General features: G+C 49.9%; 1 protein-coding gene across 1 annotated transcript; it reads right to left on the minus strand.

Moving 5' to 3' along the window:
- Nucleotides 1-1,092: 1,092 nt before the first annotated feature.
- On the minus strand, nucleotides 1,093-13,357 carry RHBDD2 (rhomboid domain containing 2). The gene is made up of 4 exons (XM_003934124.4): nucleotides 13,078-13,357; nucleotides 8,869-9,276; nucleotides 7,314-7,464; nucleotides 1,093-1,941 (listed from the first exon to the last, which is right to left on the minus strand). The coding sequence occupies exons 1-4, from the start codon at nucleotides 13,253-13,255 to the stop codon at nucleotides 1,584-1,586; spliced, it is 1,095 nt and encodes a 364-aa protein (XP_003934173.3). The 5' UTR covers nucleotides 13,256-13,357; the 3' UTR covers nucleotides 1,093-1,583.
- Between the last annotated feature and the right edge of the window lie 6,926 nt (nucleotides 13,358-20,283).

The following is a 20,283-nucleotide window of genomic DNA, read 5'->3' on the forward strand; positions in this document are numbered from 1 at the left end:
AGGCTAGTCTAGAACTCCTGAGCTTGTGATCCGCTTGCCTTGGTTTCCCAAAGTGCTGAGATTACAGGCGTGAGCCACTGCGCCCGGCCTCTGTTCCTATTTATTGAGTGCCAGGCCCCACGGTAGGGGCTCCCTGCGCACTTGGAGCTTACCATCATCACGTAGCTCTGGCCCCAGCCTCCAGCACGGCACAGAATCAATGAATGGGTTCTGGACACAGGAATATTAGCGGATAATTTGACAGGCAAATGGGGGAAGGGGTTAGGGCGGTCTCCAGTGCTTCCAAACTGCTCGTGAGGGTGGGAAAGGGCTCTCCTGTGACCCAGCTGCAGGCTGCGCTGTACATTCCAGGCAGACCAAGGAAAAGTTCCAGGGGAACAGAGATGTAAAAACCAAGGCCTGGCACGGTGGCCTACTCCCTCACGCCAGCACAGGCCCCCTTCTTGCTCATGGCTGAGGTGCCCCAGGGGTGGGCCTGCCACAGCCCCACCCTCACCAGGCTGAGTGGGCTTGGGGCTTCTGTCTTTTCCACATCTAAAGACCTAAAACTACCAGAAAGCCAGTCTAGAACGGGCCATCCAGCTCCCGGGATAAATGAAGGCCACGTGTTATTAGGTCCATGAAACACAGGACAGCTGGCATGGCGAGGAGCCCCACCTGTCCTTAGGGGCTGGCCAGGTTGACAGCTCAGCCACACTCATCAGTGCCCTACCCTGTCTCACAGAGGGGCCCCCCTCAACCCTGGCTCCTGGCTAACCTGGCCAACACTGGCAGTAGAAACCAGGGTTTGCTCCCCTCCCTCTTGCCTCAGGGGACATCGCCAGGAGTGCCCAGGTCCTTCTTGGCACAGCCCTGCCAGCAGCCCCAGCTTCCAAGCTCTGGCAACACCCCTTCTCCTTCGGGGCAGTAGTGGCTCCTGCTGGTACCCATCTCATGAGACCCCGCACTCCCGACCCACCAGGCCGGGTCATCTGCCTGATCTGACGCTGGCGCATCCTCCTCTCTGCTGCCACACCACACACTGCCACTGCCCAGATCTCACTGTGCTCCCAATTCCCCAGCCAGACCACAAAAGCAGCACACGCCAGCACGGCAGGTCAGAGGCTGTTTCTTTATACAAAGGCAGGTAACACGGACCCCTCGGCACACTGCTGCAGGGGAGACGCTGCACAGGCCTGGGACTGCCAAGTACACCAGCTCTGAGCTCCTGAAGGACAAACACACGACACACGGACACTGTAATCACGAACACGACACAACCACGGGGAGGAACGCTGGGGCTGGGGACGGCCAGCGGCAGCCACTGCCAACTGCTGCCCTCTTCTGCCATGAGTTCCTTGGCAAAGAGCCTTGTCTGTGTCAGTAGCGAGCCACGTGACTTCATGTCACGGCAGAACGTCTCCCTGTCTGCATCTGTAAGCCGGGCCAGTACACTGTACTCCACAGGGCTGCCATGAGCACAGATGAGATGGAAACAGGGACATTTATCACAGTACCCAACACAGCCTGGCACACAGAGGTGTTCAATAAATAATTTGCGTCAGGACAATCTTAGGGAGGACCTCCTTCAGAAGGAAATTCTCTCAGGGCATGGGGACCCGGGAGGACTCCTTGGAGCCTGCAGCCCCCGGAGTGCCCAATGCCCCAGAATATACCGTGCCAGGGCAGTTAACAGGGGTGGGGGGCTGGATGCCCAGGGAGGTACCCACAGAAGCTGGGTAGACACTGGAGGAGTTGGGGTTCGGGCCAAAGTGATTCTGCACATAGCACAGGCCGGAGGCAGGCTGGTACGGAGGCAGGGTGGGCATGTGCCCGGGGGTGCAGGAGGGCCAGGAGGCCAGCTTCTGACCACTGGAGTGCTGCGTCTGGGACACGGGGTGGCTCGGGGACAGGTGAGGGTGGCAGCTCTGTGTGGGGTAGGAGCCGGGCACTGGGTTCAGCCTGGAATGGAACAAGAGAGAAAATGGTCATTCAGGGAGTCATGCCGAGGTCACGGCATCTGGCTGTGCTTGAGGTTGCCCCCTGCTGCCTAGTACAACCTACCTTGGATGTTTTCTGTGACTTGCTCTAAGTACCAAGTGGGAGAAAGGTTAACCTCAACCAATCAGAAAACAGAGATGTCCAGAGAGGGTGGGGCCCGTCAAAGTCCTACAGCAAGGGAATTAGATGAAAGGACACTGGTCCCAGATAGGACCGTCTGGTTGCAGGAAAACAAGCTGAGTTCCCACTGATTCTGCATTATGGTGAGTTGTAGAATTATTTCATTATATATTAACAATGTAATAATAAGAAAGGGCACAATAAAGGCCGGGTGCGGTGGCTCATGCCTGTAATCCTAGCACTTTGGGACGCCAAGGCGGGTGAATCACTTTGGGTAACACACCCCGTGGGCACTGAGGAAGGAGAACTGTCCAGACCCCAGGCACAATTAGTGCCCGAAGAATACCTTAGTTTATAGTATTATTACTCAGCTATTTCCTTGATATAATCCTTTATATATAATCACATATTAGTTTATAGAATTCCTGCCTGAAGTATAACTTACTGCTTACATATATCTAGCTTATATAATCATACTTAGTACTTATATCTAGCATACTTAGTTCTATATAATCTTTCTATATAATCATATAGGTATTGTAGTCGGAGCTGTACCGACACATTTAGTGCTGATTTATAGAATCCTTCTACATAACCATATAGTAGTCTGTAGTAGGAGGCGGAATGCCTAGAGCGGTCACAGAACAGCAGCAGTACATGGGCAAACAGCCAGACCAGGACAAGAACCAAAGACCCAGGCAGCAGCGTCCCCGCCTGAAAGGACAAACGCTGCGTGGCAGGCTTGGGGCAGGAGCCTCTCCTCCTGATACAGGAGTTGTAGCACCTCGCATCCAGTTCCTGGGGAAAGTCGGCCTCAGGCCTGAGATCCTGGAAATAACCGAGAGAGAAGAACCCCTCTGCTGTGACCAGTCACGGCGGCTGTACACCCTGTCAGCCTTTTCTCGCTTCTGTGCTAGCTCAAATCCTCCTCCCATAAAATATCTTAGAGAAGAGCACAAGTCTGTCAGCCTCCACTGCACTGGTTTATAGCATCTTTCTATAAGAATCCTTTGAAGTCTCCGGCCCCCAGATAAGGAGTGTTTCGCACGACACCTGTTGCACACAGCCCACCTCCTTGCCTCGGTGACCTAATGGGGGTGGACCCCTTTTCTGTTCACCACCCTCTATTACTGCACACGGCACGGCCCCCTACTGCACAGGGCCCACCTCTCTGCCCAAGTGACATAATGGGGTGGCCCCCTCACTTGTGACTCACGTGACTATGTATGCCCTATTACTAAGCCTCACTCACGACCCTGCCCCCTGCTTGTACCTAATAAATACAGATGCTTCTGGGCATTTGGGACTCTCGCTGATCTCCGCTCACAGGTGGCGTGGACCCCCGAGTCCAGACGCTCTTTACCAGTTCTTCAGTGTCCTGTCTCTTTACTTCTTGGATCCTGCACCTCAGCACAGCGTAAGGGAAACCCCATGACCCTGTGGGGCCCAACAGCCGTACAAATCACAAGGTCAGGTGTTCAAGGCCAGCCTAGCCAAGATGGTGAAACCTTGTCTCTATTAAAAATACAAAAATTATGGCCGGGTGTGGTGGCTCAAGCCTGTAATCCCAGCACTTTGGGAGGCCGAGGTGGATGGATCATGAGGTCAAGAGATTGAGACCATCCTGGTCAACATGGTGAAACCCCGTCTCTACTAAAAATACAAAAAATTAGCTGTGCATCGTGGCGCGTGCCTGTAATCCCAGCTACTCAGGAGGCTGAGGCAGGAGAACTGCCTGAACCCAGGAGGCGGAGGTTGCGGTGAGCCGAGATCACGCCATTGCACTTCAGCCTGGGTAACAAGAGCAAAACTCCGCCTCAAAAAAAAAAAAAATACAAAAATTAGCTGGGTATGGTGGTAGACACCTGTAATCCCAGTTACTCAGGAGGCTAAAACAGAGAATTGTTCAAACACGGGAGGTGGAGGTTACAGTGAGCTGAGATTTTGCCATTGGACTCTAGCCTGGGTGACAGACTGAGACTATGTCACACACACACACACACACACAAACACACACACACACACACACACACACACACACACACACACACACACGACACTGAGCCTGCCAATAACCTGCTCACGGCAGCTCCCAAACCAGATGGAGAGTCAGGACCAGGTCATACCCATCAGTGCCTGTGTGGCTGGCTTGGCAATTCCGCCCAAAGAGAAGGGATTCAGACCAGGCGCGATGGCTTACACCTGTAATCCCAGCGCTTTGGGAGGCTGAGGCTGAGGCTGAGGTCAGGAGTTCGAGACCAGCCTGGTCAACATGGTGAAACCTAGTCTCTACTAAAAATTAAAAAAAAAAAAAAAAAAAAAGAAGAAGAAGAAATTAGCCAGGCATGATGGCGGGCACCTGTAATCCTAGCTATTCAGGAGGCTGAGGCAGAATTGCTTGAACCCGGGAGGCAGAGGTTGCAGTGAGCTGAGATCATACTGCACTCCAGCCTGGGTGACAGAGAGACTCCATCTCAAAACAAAACAAAAAAAATTTAAAAAAAAAAAAAAATTAGGCAAGCCTAGCGGCATGTGTCTCTAGTCCCAGGTACTTAACAGGCTGGGTAGGAGGACTGCTTGAGCCTAGAAATTCAAGGCCGCAGTGAGTTATGATTGTGCCACTGCACTCCAACATAGGCAATAGAACAAGACCCTGTCTCAGAAAAAAAAAAAAAAAAAAAAAAAAAAAGAATTTCTTTATTAACAAGAGCCTCTGAGGAGACAAGCTGTCCAAATGGCCATCTCGAAGCCAAAATAAACATGTGTGTGATGACATGGCTGGAGAGCCACTGTCAGGCTGCCTGAAACACAATGTTCTGAGTCTCAGCAGCAGGGCCCGGACCTGAGGGATTGGACTCTATGCCTTTTGGGGAACACAGAAGGAACACCATCTTCCTCTCAAACCCCAGATTTGCCTGTCACAGGGAAGAACTCTCTCATCAGGGGCAGTCTTGGAGAGTGAGCACTTGTCACTAGGGGTATGTGAGGTACAGCTGCTGACCACCATCAGCTGTGACAGAGGGGATTCCTTGGTGACAGGCAGTTCTCAAGAGTCAATGAGAATGATTAAAAAACACAAAACACCTAGTCCTAAATTGACAGTCTCCCTGACAGTGAGACCCCAGGAGTTACTTGCCTGAAGCAACAATGCAGTGAGTCCTCATTTCTGCTTTCCCAGCAGCCCTCCTGGCCTTTTAGAAAAATAGTCAGAGGGCCCAGGCGCGGTGGCTCACGCTTGCAATCCCAGCACTTTGGGAGGCCGAGGCAGGTGGATCACGAGGTCAGGAGATCGAGCTCAGCCTGGCCAACATAGTGAAACCCTGTCTCTACTAAAAATACAAAACATTAGCTGGGCGTGGTGGCAGGCACCTGTAGTCCCAGCTACTCTGGAGGCTGAGGCAGGAGAACTGCTTGCACCCAGGAGGCGGTGGTTGCGGTGAGCTGAGATCATGCCACTGCACTCCAGCCTGGGCCACACAGTGAGACTCCATTTAAAAAAAAAAACCCAAATGTGATCCCCAGTGTTCCAGTGTTGGAGGTGGGGCTGAGGGGGAGGTGTCTGGGTCACGGGGGCAGATCTTGCATGAGCAGGCTGGCTTCCACCCAGCAGGAATGAGTGTGTTCTCCCTCTGAGTTTACGTGATTGCTGGCTGTTGAAGAGCCTGGCACCTCCCTCTATCTCTCAACTTGAAGTGCTCCCTCCTCTGCTATGATTGGAAGCTGCCTGAGGCCTCACCGGAAGCAGATGCAGGCGCCATGCTTCTTGTGTAGCCTACAGAACAGTGAGCCAAATAAACCCCTTTTCTTATCAATGACTCAGCCTCAGGTATTTCTTTGCAGCAATATAAAATGGACAAACACACCTTTCCTAGTGGGTTCCCTCTTTTTTTTGGGGGGGGGGGAGGACCACTGAAGAAAAACTACACTGTGAAGTCTCGGCACGGACAGAAGCCAGTGGAGAACTCAAGAGGCAGGAGGCACTGGGAACAGGGGAGAGGGGAGGGGGCCTCCTAAGCAGGGGATATGCTTCCAGGTGGCCCTTCTGCTGACTCTGCTACCTGGAAACACATGGGTGAGAAAGACCCTGTCCTCTCTGGGCCTCCTCTATAAAATGAAGAAGTGAGGCCACACAGGCTCTGGTGGCTTACCAGCACTCTCCATCTCAGAGTCCGTGAGCCAACTGGAAAACAGTAAACCTCACCAGAAAACATGGGCCAGGCCACCTCCGAAGCAGCCTAGTTGGCCGTGTGGACTGTCTGCACCTTTTGTTTTTTTTTGAGACAGTGTCTCACTCTGTTGCCCAGGCTGAAGTGCTGTGGCGTGATCTTGGCTCACTGTAACCTCCACGTCCTGGGTTCAAGCGATTCTCCTGCCTCAGCCTCCCCAGTAGCTGGGATTACAGGCATGCGCCACCACACCTGCGTAATTTTTGTATTTTTAGTACAAAAGGGGTTTCCCCATGTTGGCCAGGCTGATCTCAAGTTCCTGACCTCAGGTGATCTGCCCACCTCGACTTCCCCAAGTGTTGGGATTACAGGTGAGCCACTGCACCCAGCCCTGTCTGCACTTCTTATCAGGGCTACTGTGTGTCACAGCCCAGGCTGACCTGCAGCAGGTATGTGTCTACTGTCAATTAGATAGGGGCCCTGCTGCCCAGCCTGTCTAGAAGTCACTCAGGATCACACGTTAAGTGTCCTCAAATGCCCTCCTTTTCCTGCTCAGTTGGTGTTTCAGAAGCGGCTGTGCAGAATCCAGAAGGCTCAGAAGACATCTGTCCATGATTTCCCATCTGCCGCACCACACTTCTTTATTACTGATGGCAATGAACCAGCCACACCCTCTACGTGCCTGGGAGTTGCCTTCATAATGTCATCCAGGCTTAGTGGCTCACACCTGTAATCCCAGTACTTTGAGATATTAAGGCAGGACTGCTTGAGACAGGAGTTTGAGGCTAGACTGGGCAACATAGTGAGACCCTGTCCCTACAAAAATTTAAAAGCCAGGCGTGCTGGTGTGTGCCTGCGCTCTCAGCTACTTCAGAGGCCGAGGTAAGGTAGGTGGTCACTTGAGTCAAGTGTGAGGCTGTAGCGAGCTAGGATTGCACCAACGCACTCCAGACTGGGCAACAGGGCAAGCAAGACCTGTCTTCATCAGAAAGAAAACAAACAAAACCAGAGTAAGATTTAACAGCATTTAAGAGTTCTGTCACTTACTTGCGGCTCTGAGCTGCCCTCCTTTCGGCTGAAGACCCTGAGACATACTTGAACACGGATATCCTCCTCATCAGGCTGAAGGGGAATGTCTGATCCAGCTTCAACGCGACTCGCTCTGAGAGGTCGAGGGAATAGCAGTAGGTGAGGCCGTCTGAGGTTGGCCTGTTAAGTGAAATTGGAGGCAGCAAACAAAGGAGGGCCGAACACTCCACTGGGGAGAATACAGGTTCCTATTTACTCTACAGAGGCCTTCATGCTTAACATACTGCACACCCTGGCTGGAGCTTGCAGCTCAGAGGAAACCCAGAGCCAAAGGTTTCTATCCACTGTACCTCACCGGGAATTACTGTGCCCAGCAGCAGGGGGTGTTAATGCTGTACCTCCTCCTACACCACCTGTGCCATCACCTCACCCTTCTAGCCACTGCAGCCAGAAGCCAGCACACACTTCTGGCTGGTGTAGCCGGTGGGGTCTCTGCTGGTGTAGCGGGTGAGGTCTCTTCTGGTGTAGCGGGTGGGGTCTCTGCTGGTACAGTGGGTGAGGTCTCTGCTGACGTATCGGGTGAGGTCTCTGCTGGTGTAGTGGGTGAGGTGGGAGGCTATCTGTGTCCTCCTGAGGGACTGATACCTCTTGTCCTTTTAACCCAAATTGAAGGCACCTGCCTCAATGCAACCATGTGTGGTTCATGTGAGCGTCTTTGGATGTGCTTCCCCTATACTCTGTCACCATCCCCAGCGACTTAGTGGCATCCTGGTCATCTGACCCACTACTGATTAGGCAACCATAAAGATTCAGCCTGTTAATAAAGGCTATGCCGGCCGGGTGCAGTGGCTCAAGCTTGTAATCCTAGCACTTTGGGAGGCCGAGGTGGGTGGATCACCTGAGGTAAGGAGTTCAGGACCAGCCTGGCCATCACGGTGAAACCCTGTCTTAAAAAAAAAAAAGAAACAAAAAAAGCCTATGCCAGACTCTCCCAAAAAGAGCTTAGAAACAAACCTCAAGTTTCAAGCTAATCTTCAAGTAGTTAACTGCCTATAGAACAAAAGTAAACATTTTGTATATGAAACAACAAAACCTAGAGCCCCTAATACAGCATTCACAGTGTCTGTGAATAAAATATTATCAGACATGAAAAAATAAAGTAAAAAAAAAATTATCAGACATGAGTTGGACATGGTGGCTCACACCTATAATCTCAGCACTTTGGGAGGCCAAGTCAGGTAGATCATCTGAGGCCAAGAGTTCAAGAGAAGCCTGGGCAACATGGTGAAACCCTGTCTCTACTAAAAAGAAAATGCAAAAATTAACCAGGTGTGCTGGTGCACGCCTGTAGTCCCAGGTACTTGGGAGGCCGAGACAGGATGATTGTTTGAGCCCAGGAGGCAGAGGCTGCAGTGAGTTGAGATCTTGCCACTGCACACCAGCCTGGGTGATACAGACCATTTCAAAAAAGATAAAAAATCAACCCGACTCTATCTAGTTGACACCCCAGACCCTCCAGCCTGGTTCGCCCTTTGACATGCATCTTTCTATAGCTCTCTGCTAGGAAGGATACAGGACAGCCCGATGCACAGCCCGCAGACATTACTGAGGAACGAGGTCTGGGGAATGAGCCATGAGGCGCCCAGCAGGAGCCACGGCACCAGGACTGAGGGCACAACCATGCCAAACACCAGGGCCCGCCTCATCCGAGAACGGACGGAGGTGACTCCCAGCATGGCAAAGGCCACTGGGGTGAAGCCTCTGGCATCCTCCACCTCCCCCAGCTTCGACAGTGATGACACAGCCTCAAATGACAGGAAGATGATAGCGGAGAAGATGGCGAAGATCACGGTGAAGAAGCAATGGCGAACGGTGCCCACGGTTCTTTCGAAATTGCCAGCAAAGCGCCAGATGATGATAGCGCCGCAGAGCAGGGAGATGGGATTCTCATAGACGAAGATGTAGGTTACCAGCCTGTAAACTGCAAAGGGAGCTGGGTTAGGCGGGTTGCTCCAAGGAGGGAAGCCAGGTTAGAAGGTGCCTAGGAAAGGCAGAAAGCCCCTGTGACGGAAGTGAGAGCCAGGGAGACCGAAGCAGGAGGCAATGTAAGCAGTGCATTCAGCAACGAAGGACCCAGAGGCTCAACGGAGAGGCATGAATATCTGATCTCTGCTCTCCTCCAGGCCTGGAGCAACTCTTAGCGGTAACTGACTTCCAGGAGTAAAAAATAATGCTTTTCCCTGGGAGGTGGTCTCTGAATTTGTGACGTGTTTTGCAATCCTTTTTTAGGTTTTCATACTGACCTACCTCACTGGGCAGTTTGAGGGTTAATTAAGTTTAACAGCTTCGGGGTGGATTGAGTGGGTGTCACTTAACACTGTGTGCCAGGCTCGTCTGCTGTAATCCTGACCCCTCCTTCCATAGTGTCTGTTCAGAGGAAGAAAAAAGGGACCAGGAATTATTTTGCAGCTTTAATAAAAATTGTAACACTATCATTAATAATAAAGATGTAGAAATTAGAAGTCTTCCTGAAAAGTGCTTATCCAATCTTACCGTTAGAGTGACGCTTTATAGGTAATAAGACAGCAAAGAACCCTACTTTTTTCCCTTTTAAAAAAAGTTGTTTTGTTTTTTTTTTGAGACAGTCTTGCTCTTCTCGCCCAGGCTGGAGCGTAGTGGCACGATCTCAACTCACTGCAACCTCCGCCTCCCAGGTTCAAGCAATTCTACTGCCTCAGCCTCCTGAGTAGCTGGGATTACAGGCGCCCACCACCATGCCTGGCTAATTTTTGTATTTTTAGTAGAGAGGGGATTTCACCATGCTGGCCAGGCTGGTTTCAACTCCTGACCTTCTGATCCGCCCGCCTCAGCCTCCAAAGTGCTGAGATTACAGGTGTTAGCCACCTTTTTAAAAAAAATTTTTTATTTGTAGAGATGAGGTCTTGCTATGTTGCCCAGGCTGGCCTTTAACTCCTGGCCTCAAGTGATCCTCCTGCCTTAACTTCCCAAAGTGCTGAGACTACAGGTATGAACCATCACTCCTGGCCTACTTTTATTTTTCTAAAAGCAGTTATTGCCAGGCACAGTGGCTCACACCTGTAATCCCACCATTTTGGGAGGCCTAGGTGGAAGGATCGTTTGAACCCAGGAGTTCAAGACCAGCCTGGGTAACACAGTGAGACCCACCCCCATCTTTTTTTTTTTTTCTTTTTCTTTTTGAGATGGAGTCTTGCTCTGTCTCCCAGGCTGGAGTGCAGTGGCACAATCTTGGCTCACTGCAACCTCCGCCTCCTTGGTTCAAGCGATTCTCCTGCCTCAGCCTCCCAAGTAGCTGCGACTACAGGCATGTGCCACCATGCCAGGCTAATTTTTTGTATTTTCAGTAGAGACCATGTTTCACCGTGTTAACCAGGATGGTCTCAATCTCCTGATCTCGTGATCTTCCAGCCTCGGCCTCCCAAAGTGCTGGGATTACAGGCATGAGCCACTGCACCTGGCTGAGACCCCCATCTTTAAAAAACTTTTTAAAATTAGCCAGGTGTAGTGATGTGTACTTGTAGTCCCAGCTACTTGGGAGGTAGAGGCAAGGAGGATCGCTTGAGTCCAGGAGTTGAAAGCTGCAGTGAGCTATGATTGCATCTCTGCACTCTAGCCTGGGTAAAGAGAAAGACCCTATCTCTAAAAAAATTTTAGAAGTGGTTACCTCTGAAGTACTTTTATGTCCCTACAGCCCAAAACACTACTAAACTGAAGGAGGGAGACCAATGAATTGATGGTAATATTGGATTGGGGGCTCTGAAGACTGGAGTGGAATCTCACTCTATTAGATCCCAGCTGGCTGAGTTTAATCATGTCACAGGCCATCCAGGTGTTGGTTTCCTCATTGTAAAGTAACAGAGTTAGACTGAGGCCTTCCAAGGTCCCTTACGTCTCTAATGCTCACATGTCCATGAAACCCACACCCAGGGAAGTGAACTCAAGAAAGTGAAAGGGGCCGGGCGCGGTGGCTCAAGCTTGTAATCCCAGCACTTTGGGAGGCCGAGGCGGGTGGATCACGAGGTCGAGAGATCGAGACCATCCTGGTCAACATGGTGAAACCCCGTCTCTACTAAAAATACAAAAAATTAGCTGGGCATGGTGGCGCATGCCTGTAATCCCAGCTACTCAGGAGGCTGAGGCAGGAGAATTGCCTGAACCCAGGAGGCGGAGGTTGCGGTGAGCCGAGATCGCGCCATTGCACTCCAGCCTGGGTAACAAGAGCGAAACTCCGTCTCAAAAAAAAAAAAAAAAGAAAAAAAGAAAGTGAAAGGTTAAGGTTAAGGTTGATACTTTGTTTCTGTCTGTGAGGTGGTGCTGTGCATACCTAGGGTGGAGGAACTGTTTTAGATTTGAGTAGGGAAGCAGGCTATGGAGCCATATGCCTCAGCCTGGCCATCTCCAGAGGCTTCATTATCTGAAGAGTACTTCATTATTTAAGTATTTCCAAAACCGAAATTTCTTTTTTTTTTTTTTTTTTCTTTTGAGACAGACTTTCGATTTTGTTGCCTAGGCTGGAGTGCAATGGTGCGATCTTGGCTCACTACAACCTCTGCCTCCCGGGTTCAAGTGATTCTCCTGCCTCAGCCTCCCCAGTAGCTGGGATTACAGGCATGCGCCACCACGCCCCACTAATTTTGTATTTTTAGTGGAGACAAAGTTTCTCTATGTTGGCTAGGCTGGTCCTGAACTCCTACCTCAGGTGATCCGCCCACCTCGGCCTCCCAAAGTGCTGGAATTACGGCGTGAGCCACCATACCCAGCGCCCAAACCTGAAATTTCAAGTATAAACATGAAAAGATTCTAAAAGCAACTCTGCGTGATTTGGAGATTATCTACCCTAAGGCTCTAGTTCCAAAACATCACACAATAAAAAGAAAAATCTAGATTCCTATCTCAATTGTATGACGCAACAGCTCTGAGATTCTCTGCATGAAGCCTCCATCTCATCTACATAACGGGCCAATAATAGGTCCTACGTCATGGGTTCCTTGAGAGGGTTAAATGAGATTAATACATGAGTGTGTGTGCTTTGCAAAACAGCAGGAGATATACAAATTTCCTGCGTTCCTCTCGAGAAAATGAGGAAGACACGGAGACTAGGAATGTCTTTTAGCAATGGATTTTCATACTTAATTGGTCTGCAAAATTTCTCTCCCTTAGAGAAAAACAAACACCTCTCTCCTAAGGCAGAAGACACCCTGGCACCCCCATGAGCTGGGAATGGCAGTCAAGATTAAGATACAAATGAAAAAGCAGAAGAAATTCCAAACCACAAGAGAACAGGACATTTAGGGGGCTTACAGGGGTTTGCAGATAAAGTCCAATGGTCGTGATGAGGGTGAGAAAAATGTTTTTCAGTGAGGCTTAGGCCTAAAGCAGACGTAAATGTGTATGTGAAATGGCAGCAGGAGAAGAAAAATCTTTATCCTTGGAGAGCAAGCGTGGGTTTGCTAGCGAAGGGATTTGGTGCCTTAACCAGCGTGGTGGCAACAGGGAAGGGAAGAAATTCGGGCAGGGAAGGAATTAAATTGATGACGAAGATGGGCTCTGCAGACAAAGGTGTGGAACATGGAGGGCAAGAGACGGTGCTGGAGGTCGGTCCTGCGGATGGCAGGCGAGATGATGAGACACGGGGAGGCTGCCGGTGAGGCCTGAAGGGGCGAGTCCTGGAGGCTGGAGCCCAGGGACCAGCGAAGTCGGAGGACAAGGGCTCGCCCCGCGATCCCGGCCCGCCCCTGCTCACCTTGCCAGTTGCGCAGGGCCTCGGACTTCAGCGTGAGGCCCGAGGGCGCCAGGGGCGGCTGCAGCAGGAACAGGCGAGGCCCGGACACCAGCAGCGAGAGCAGTGCAGTGAAGAAGGTGGCGGATGGCACCTCGGGACACAAGCACCAGCTGCGATACCCGGGCCCCGAGGCCGCCATGGCCCCCGCCGTCGTTCCCGCGCTCCGCCTCGAGGCCGGCTGCGGGTCCTCGGTTCCTTCCGCCTCCTCGCGGCTGTTTCCCTTGGCAACGGCGGAGGAGCCGGCCGGAAGCCACGCCTTCCCGAGGCCCCGCCCCACACTGAGTTGCCCAATCCGGTCGCGCCGATCAGCCCGCCCCCGCGCCAGGGAGGCCGGGAAGAGGGTCGGGGTCACTTCCGTGCAGGAATGTTCCAGCATCGTCTTTGCTTCCATTGTTCCCGCGCCGGTACTGAAACTGCTCCCATAAACTTTATGAAATTTGGGACGACAGGAGGGGAAGAAAGAAAAATGAACTAAGCTTGAAGCACACTCATCGTGCATCACTAGGTCACCTTAACTCCACAGATAACTTGAACATTGTGAAACGTTTTCCCGTTGAGATAAGTTTTCAGGTCCCGCATACCAGCATAATTACTGACGTCAGTTGGTCTGAAGGAGCTCACAGAACCAGACTCCAATGGGGACTGCAGTTTCCATTGCCTGAGGTTTTCATCCCACCTTACCCTGACCAATGACCCCAATTTTCCAGACCCCGGTCCTCCACCATGGCCTTTAAAATCCCAGCCCAGGAAGATGGATTTGATGATCTAGCATCTCTTCCTAGGGACCCTGCCATCATTAAACCCTTTTCTGCTGATAACCTGGCTGCCTCAGTGTAACTGGTCTGTTACTCTGCAGGGCGGGTCTAGGCACCTGTTGGTCCTGTAACAATACCTCATGATTTTTTTTTTTTTTTTTTTTTTTTTTTTTTTTTTTTTGAGACGGAGTTTTCGCTCTTGTTACCCAGGCTGGAGTGCAATGGCGCGATCTCGGCTCACTGCAACCTCCGCCTCCTGGGTTCAGGCAATTCTCCTGCCCCAGCCTCCTGAGTAGCTGGGATTACAGGCACGCATCACCATGCCCAGCTAATTTTTGTATTTTTAGTAGAGACAGGGTTTCACCATGTTGACCAGGATGGTCTCGATCTTTTGACCTCGTGATCCACCCGCCTCGGCCTCCCAAAGTGCTGGGATTACAGGCTTGAGCCACTGCACCCGGCCTTACCTCATGATTTTTATGCCTTACGGCTCACAGAGCCCTTTCATACTACGATCCCCCCATTTGTGTTTATTCCTATTACACCAAAGACAAAACAGGTCTAGGGAGGTCCCTGGGTAATTCAGTTTCACGGCAAAGACAGAATTAGAGCTCAGCTCTTAGATCAGGAGATCAATACCATCCTGGCCAACATGGTGAAACCCTGTCTCTACTAAAAATACAGAAATTAGCTGGGTGTGGGGGCTCGCACCTGTAATCTCAGCTACTGGGGAGGCTGAGGCAGGAGAATCGCTTGAACCCGGGAGGCAGAGGTTGCAGTGAGCTGAGATCGTGCCACTACACTCCAGCCTGGCCATAGAGCAAGACTCCGTCTCAAACAACAAACAAACAAACAAAAAACAAAAAAACTTTGGCCCAGAATTGGCCCCTGCTACAGCCAGGGGCAGCTTGAAGAAAAGGGGCAGGGAACGGGGGAAGGATTCTCTGGAAGGGACTTAAAAGTTAGGAATGTAGTGGAACACTCATAATCGAGATCTGTTTCAGCACTTTACAGTTTGAAAAGTGTTTTTGCTGCAGAATAGCTGTTTAAGGTGGACAGCTGGAATATCACTTCCCCAATTACAGATGGTTTAGTAAAGGGGAGGTAACTTGCCTGAGGTCACCAGTAGAAAGTGGTAAAACTAGGATTTGAATACAAGGTTGCTGGGTTCCAGCCTTCTGATCTTGTCACTCTTTTCTTCAAATATGTGGCCCACCAACTGCATATAAATTTGACTTGAGGCCACATAGACTACTGAAAAGATACCGGTTGCTTCACTCTCTGTGCTGATGTGGTGGATGACACGTCTTTTTTGAGATGGAGTTTTGCTCTTGTTGCCCAGACTGGAGTGCAATGGCGCAGTCTCGGCTCACTGCAACCTCTGCCTCCCAGATTCTCTTGCCTCAGTCTTCTGAGTAACTGGGATTATAGGCATCCACCATCACACCTGGTTATTATTATTTTTTTAATTTTTAGTAGAGACGGGTTTCGCCATGTTGGCCAGGCTGGTCTCGAACTCCTGCCTCAGGTGATCTGCTCTCCTCGGCCTCCCAAAGGGCAACAGGTCTATTCTTGACCCTACCCTTCCCATCCACCCCTCCTGCAGTTTAGACAGTGTTTGACTTCCTCTCCAGCAATGGATCCTGTCAGCCAGCCCCTCTTCCACAACGTCAACGCCCATGAACTCTGAAACCATCATTTCCTCCTTTTCTCTTTCAGACTAGGGGTGCTAGTGGCTCCCGCTTATGCTAGTCCCTGAATCCCCCCACGTCTGTTCTTTGTTCTCCATAACTCTGCAACACATTTTATTTCTTTCAGTTAGACCTTCTTTTTCTTTTGAGAGAAAGTCTTGCTCTGTCACCCAGGCTGGAATGCAGTGACAACATCTCTGCTCACTGCAACCTCTGCCACCCGGGTTCAAGCTAGTCTCATGCCTTAGCCTCCCGAGAAGCCGGGACTACAGGCATGCATCACCACACCCGGCTAATTTTTGTATTTTTAGTAGATATGGGATTTACCATGTTGGTCAGGGTGGTCTTGAACTCCCAACCTCAGGTAATAAGCCCGTCTTGGTCTCTCAAAGTTCTGAGATTAAAGACATGAGCCACCTCGCCCAGCCTCGGTTGGACCTTCTAAGGGTACTTACTACCATTTAATTTTTCTCTAGACTCTGCCCAGTACCCCCTCTGCTTATATGGTAGAAGTGTTTGGCTCCTTCCACATACACCCACCTAGTGTTATCAGCTCCATTTCTTGCCCACAGCCGTAGGCTTTGGTTTGACTCAGCTGTAACTGCTGAGTCAAAATCTGTGTAACCCCACAGATTAGAAGCTCCTGCTGACTCTGAAGGAAGGAGGCTCAATTTGGGGGCTTGTGTGTCCAGCTTCAATAGCGCAATCATAGCTCACTGCAGCTTTGACCTCCTGGGCTCAAGGAATCCTCCTGCCTCAGCCTCCCAAGTAATTGGAACCACAGGTGTGTGCTACCACACCTAGCTAGCTACCTCTTTCTTCCTTTCTTCTGTTTTTTTTTTTTTTTTTTTTTTTTTTTTTTTGAGATGGAGTCTTGCTTTGTTGCCAGGCTGGAGTGCAGTAGTGCAATCTTGGCTCACTGTAACCTCTACCTCCCGGGTTCAAGTGATTCTCCTGCCTCAGTCTCCTGAGTAGCTGGGATTACAGGCATGTGCCACCATGCCTAGCTAATTTTTTGTATTTTCAGAGGAGACAGGGTTTCACCATGTTGGCCAGCATGGTCTTGATCTCCTGACCTCGTGATCTGCCTGCCTTGGCCTCCCAAAGTGCTGGCATTAGAGATGTGAGCCACCATGCCTGGCCTGTTGTGTGCTTTTTACATACTTATTACATGTTCACAACGTTTATGAGGCTGGTTCTGTAATTACCCCATTTTACAGATGAAGCAATGGAGACACAGAGAAGTTAAGTAACTTAAAATTAGGCAACTAGGCAACAAATCTCCAGGAATCTTTTCAGATTTCCTTCCGTTCCCCATCTTCCCTGAGTTTCCATCATGCTGTCTGTGACATGCTAGCTGTTGTAACACTTCCTATGTTATACTATCATTGCATATTTGTGCCAGTAATTGTGAGTAATTCTTACCAAGGGAAGAAACCGTGTCTGATTTATACCTGTGTCTGTATCCACAGTCCTAGCACCTAACACGCAGTGGGGCCACAGAAAATGTTCAATGCAAACTTCTTTTTTTTTGGAGATGGAGTCTCACTCTGTCACCCAGTAGTTGGGATTACAGACGTCCACCACCACGCACAGCTAATTTTTTGTATTTTAGTAGAGACGATCTTTCGCTGTGTTGCCCAGGCTGGTCTCCAACTCCTGACCTCATGATCCACCCACTTTGGCCTCCCAAAGCGCTATCATTACAGGCACGAGCCACTGCGCCTGGCCTTTTATTTATTTATTTATTTATTTATTTTTGAGACAGAGCTTTTGCTTTTGTTGCCCAGGCTGGAGTGCAATGGCACGATCTTGGCTCACTGCAACCTCCGCCTCCCGGGTTCTAGTGATTCTCCTGCCTCAGCCTCCCAAGTAGCTGAGATTACAGGCATACACCACCATGCCCTGCTAATTGTGTATTTCTTTTAGTAGAGACGGGTTTCACCATGTTAGTCAGTCTGATCTTGAACTCTCGATCTCAGGTGATCTGCCTGGCCTCCGTCTCCCAAAGTGCTGGGATTATAGGTGTGTGCCACCACACCCAGGCTCTCAATGCAAAATTCTTAGCCCTGATGCCTTTGGCATGTGACCTACTACTTCCCTTACTTGTCTCCTCTCCAGAAGCCAAGGGCTCTCATGTCATGGAGACCCCTGGGGACTGTTGTATCAAGAGCCACCATCCCAGATGCATTTCACACTGGATTTCCGGCAAGAGTTTCAAGATGGTTTTTGAAGAGACCTGGTGTACACCAGTCTAGGACAGCATGGCCAGTCAGCCCATGCAGCTCTCTGTAGAAAGAGTTTTCTACATTTGCTGACTGACTGGCACCTCCTGTTTCACTTTCCTGTAGGTGGCAGGCTTGGTCTTGAGGAAACTCTCCAGAAGACAATGTTTTTACTTAAAACAAGATCAAAACCAGGAAGCTTTTAACATGTGAGTCCTAAAGCTGTAAACCAAAACCCTTTCATATGTGATTTCTAAGGCTGTAAACCTAAGATTCTTCCACGTGTAATATCTAAAGTATAAGCCTATATAAAGATAGAACCTTCCTTTGTTAATCGAGCTGGGTAATTTGGAGCCATCGCTCAGCTCCCAGCCGTAATATTAATAATGATAATAATAATAAACCCTTTCCTTCCCCACTTGGTGTTCGAGAGCTCTGTTTCTCTCAGCCACTCCTGCAACAACAATAATAAAGGTTTTACACAACCGGAAGGAGAATATGAATTAAAAGCGGGCTGAAAATAGTATCTTGAGAACTTGGGATCTTGACCTGCTGTCGCTGAGGTCTGGGGCTCGGAAAAAGGCAGAGGTGGGGTGGTCCCTTCCTCTGTGTGCCTGTCAGGCCACCCTAAGAGTTCTGGTTCTACTTCTAGACACAGGCTCTGAAAAAGGATGTAGGCAAACTGAAATTTGTGCAATAAAAAGTAACCAGGACTGGGGACAAAGGGGAACCTTCCAATGACGTTTGATGAGGAACAATTACGGGGACCAGGAGGCCTCCCTAGAGAAGTTTCAGGAGTTCTAGCCACTGCATAGTTTCAGCAATGCAAGCATATATTGTACAACTGACACTGAGCCTTGATGATCCTTACTGACCTGAATTATTCCATTCCCCACTGCCCACCTCATGCAGTGTATATGGCAAAGGAAGATATAAAAATTTGAGCCAGTTCATTGATGGACTTTTGGGACCAAAAAAAAAAAAGAAAAGATTGAGCCAGCGATGAAAAATATTTATTTTTGACACATCGGCATTTTTTTTTTTTTTTTTTGGGTAAAGATAAGGTCTAGCTATATTGCCCAGGCTGGTCTCGAACTCCTGACCTCAAGCAATCATCCTGCCTTGGCCTCCGAAAGCACTGGGATTACAGGCATGATTCTATTGGCATTTTTTAAAAAAGTTTTATTAAGGTTTAATTTACTGAGCCTGGGTATGGTGGGTCACACCTGTAATCCCAGCACTTCAGGAGGCCAAGGCAGGAAGATTGCTTGAGGTCAGGAATTCAAGACCAGCCTGGTCAACATGACAAAACCTAGTCTCTACTAAAAATACAAAAATTAGCCGGGTGGGGTGGCAGGCACCTGTAGTCCCAGGTACTCGGGAGGCTGAGGCAGGAGGATCGCTTGAACTCGGGAGGCGGAGGTTGCAGTGAGCCAATATCGTGTCACTGCAGTCCAGCCTGGCAACAGGTCGAAACTCCATCTGAAAAAAACTAAAAAGGTTTAATTTACTCCAATTAACTACTTAGAATTGCCATATAGATTTTGATAAATTTTGCCATATATATATACATACACACCCATGAAACTATCGCCATAATTTAGGTAATGATATACCCACCACCCCAAAAGTTCTCTCTCCCCACTTTATAGTCCCTTCCATTCTATAATCCCTGCTTTCTCCATCCCAGGCAACCAATGGCTGTTTTCTGTCACTGTAGATTAGTTTAGATTTTCTAAAATGTTATACGAATGGAATTATGTAATCTACACTTGCGGTTTTGTCTGATTTCTTTCACTCAGCCAGATGATCTGAGATCCATCATGTTGTGGCTTGTATTAATACTTCTTCCCGGCCGGGGGTGGTAGCTCACACCTATAATGCCAGCACTTTGGGATGTGGAGGAGGGAGGATTGTCTGAGCCCAGGAGGTCGAGGCTGCAACAGTGAGCCGCCATGATCGCGCCACTGCACTCGAGCCCGGGTGACAGATCAAGACCCTGTCTAAAAAAAAAAAAAAAAAAAAAAAAAAAAAAAAAAAAGGAGGAGAGAGAAAGAGGGTGTTGCATGACTCAGCCTTTAAGCTCAGCGTTCCCTTTGGCTAGAAGAGGGGAAAAAGTGTTGGGGGTCCTGAGATTTCACATTTTCCCTTTATGGGTGCATTGTAGAGTTTAGGAGGTGATGTCTCACTTTGCACAGCTGAGACAGCTCTGGGACTCGTGCCAGCCACCCCATTTAGCCAGTTCTGGGGTGGTTTCTGGATTGACCCCACCACCACCGTTGCGCATCTGCAGGCCCCTTGGGAAGGCATGGAATGACGGCAGGGTTTGGGATGGTTGAGGGTTGGGTGGGGTCTGGACCTTGTCCACCCACTGGGCGTCCCAGGGGAGCAGGACATCAGATCCCTCTGGTCCCCCACCCCTGGTGGTCCCAGCCGCTCAGCCTCGTGCCCCCAGGGAGCAGCATGGCTCCTTGTTCAGCTGGAGACTGTCATGCC

The sequence above is a fragment of the Saimiri boliviensis genome, chromosome 20, assembly GCF_048565385.1.
Source record: "Saimiri boliviensis isolate mSaiBol1 chromosome 20, mSaiBol1.pri, whole genome shotgun sequence".
In the NCBI taxonomy this organism is placed as follows: domain Eukaryota; kingdom Metazoa; phylum Chordata; class Mammalia; order Primates; family Cebidae; genus Saimiri; species Saimiri boliviensis.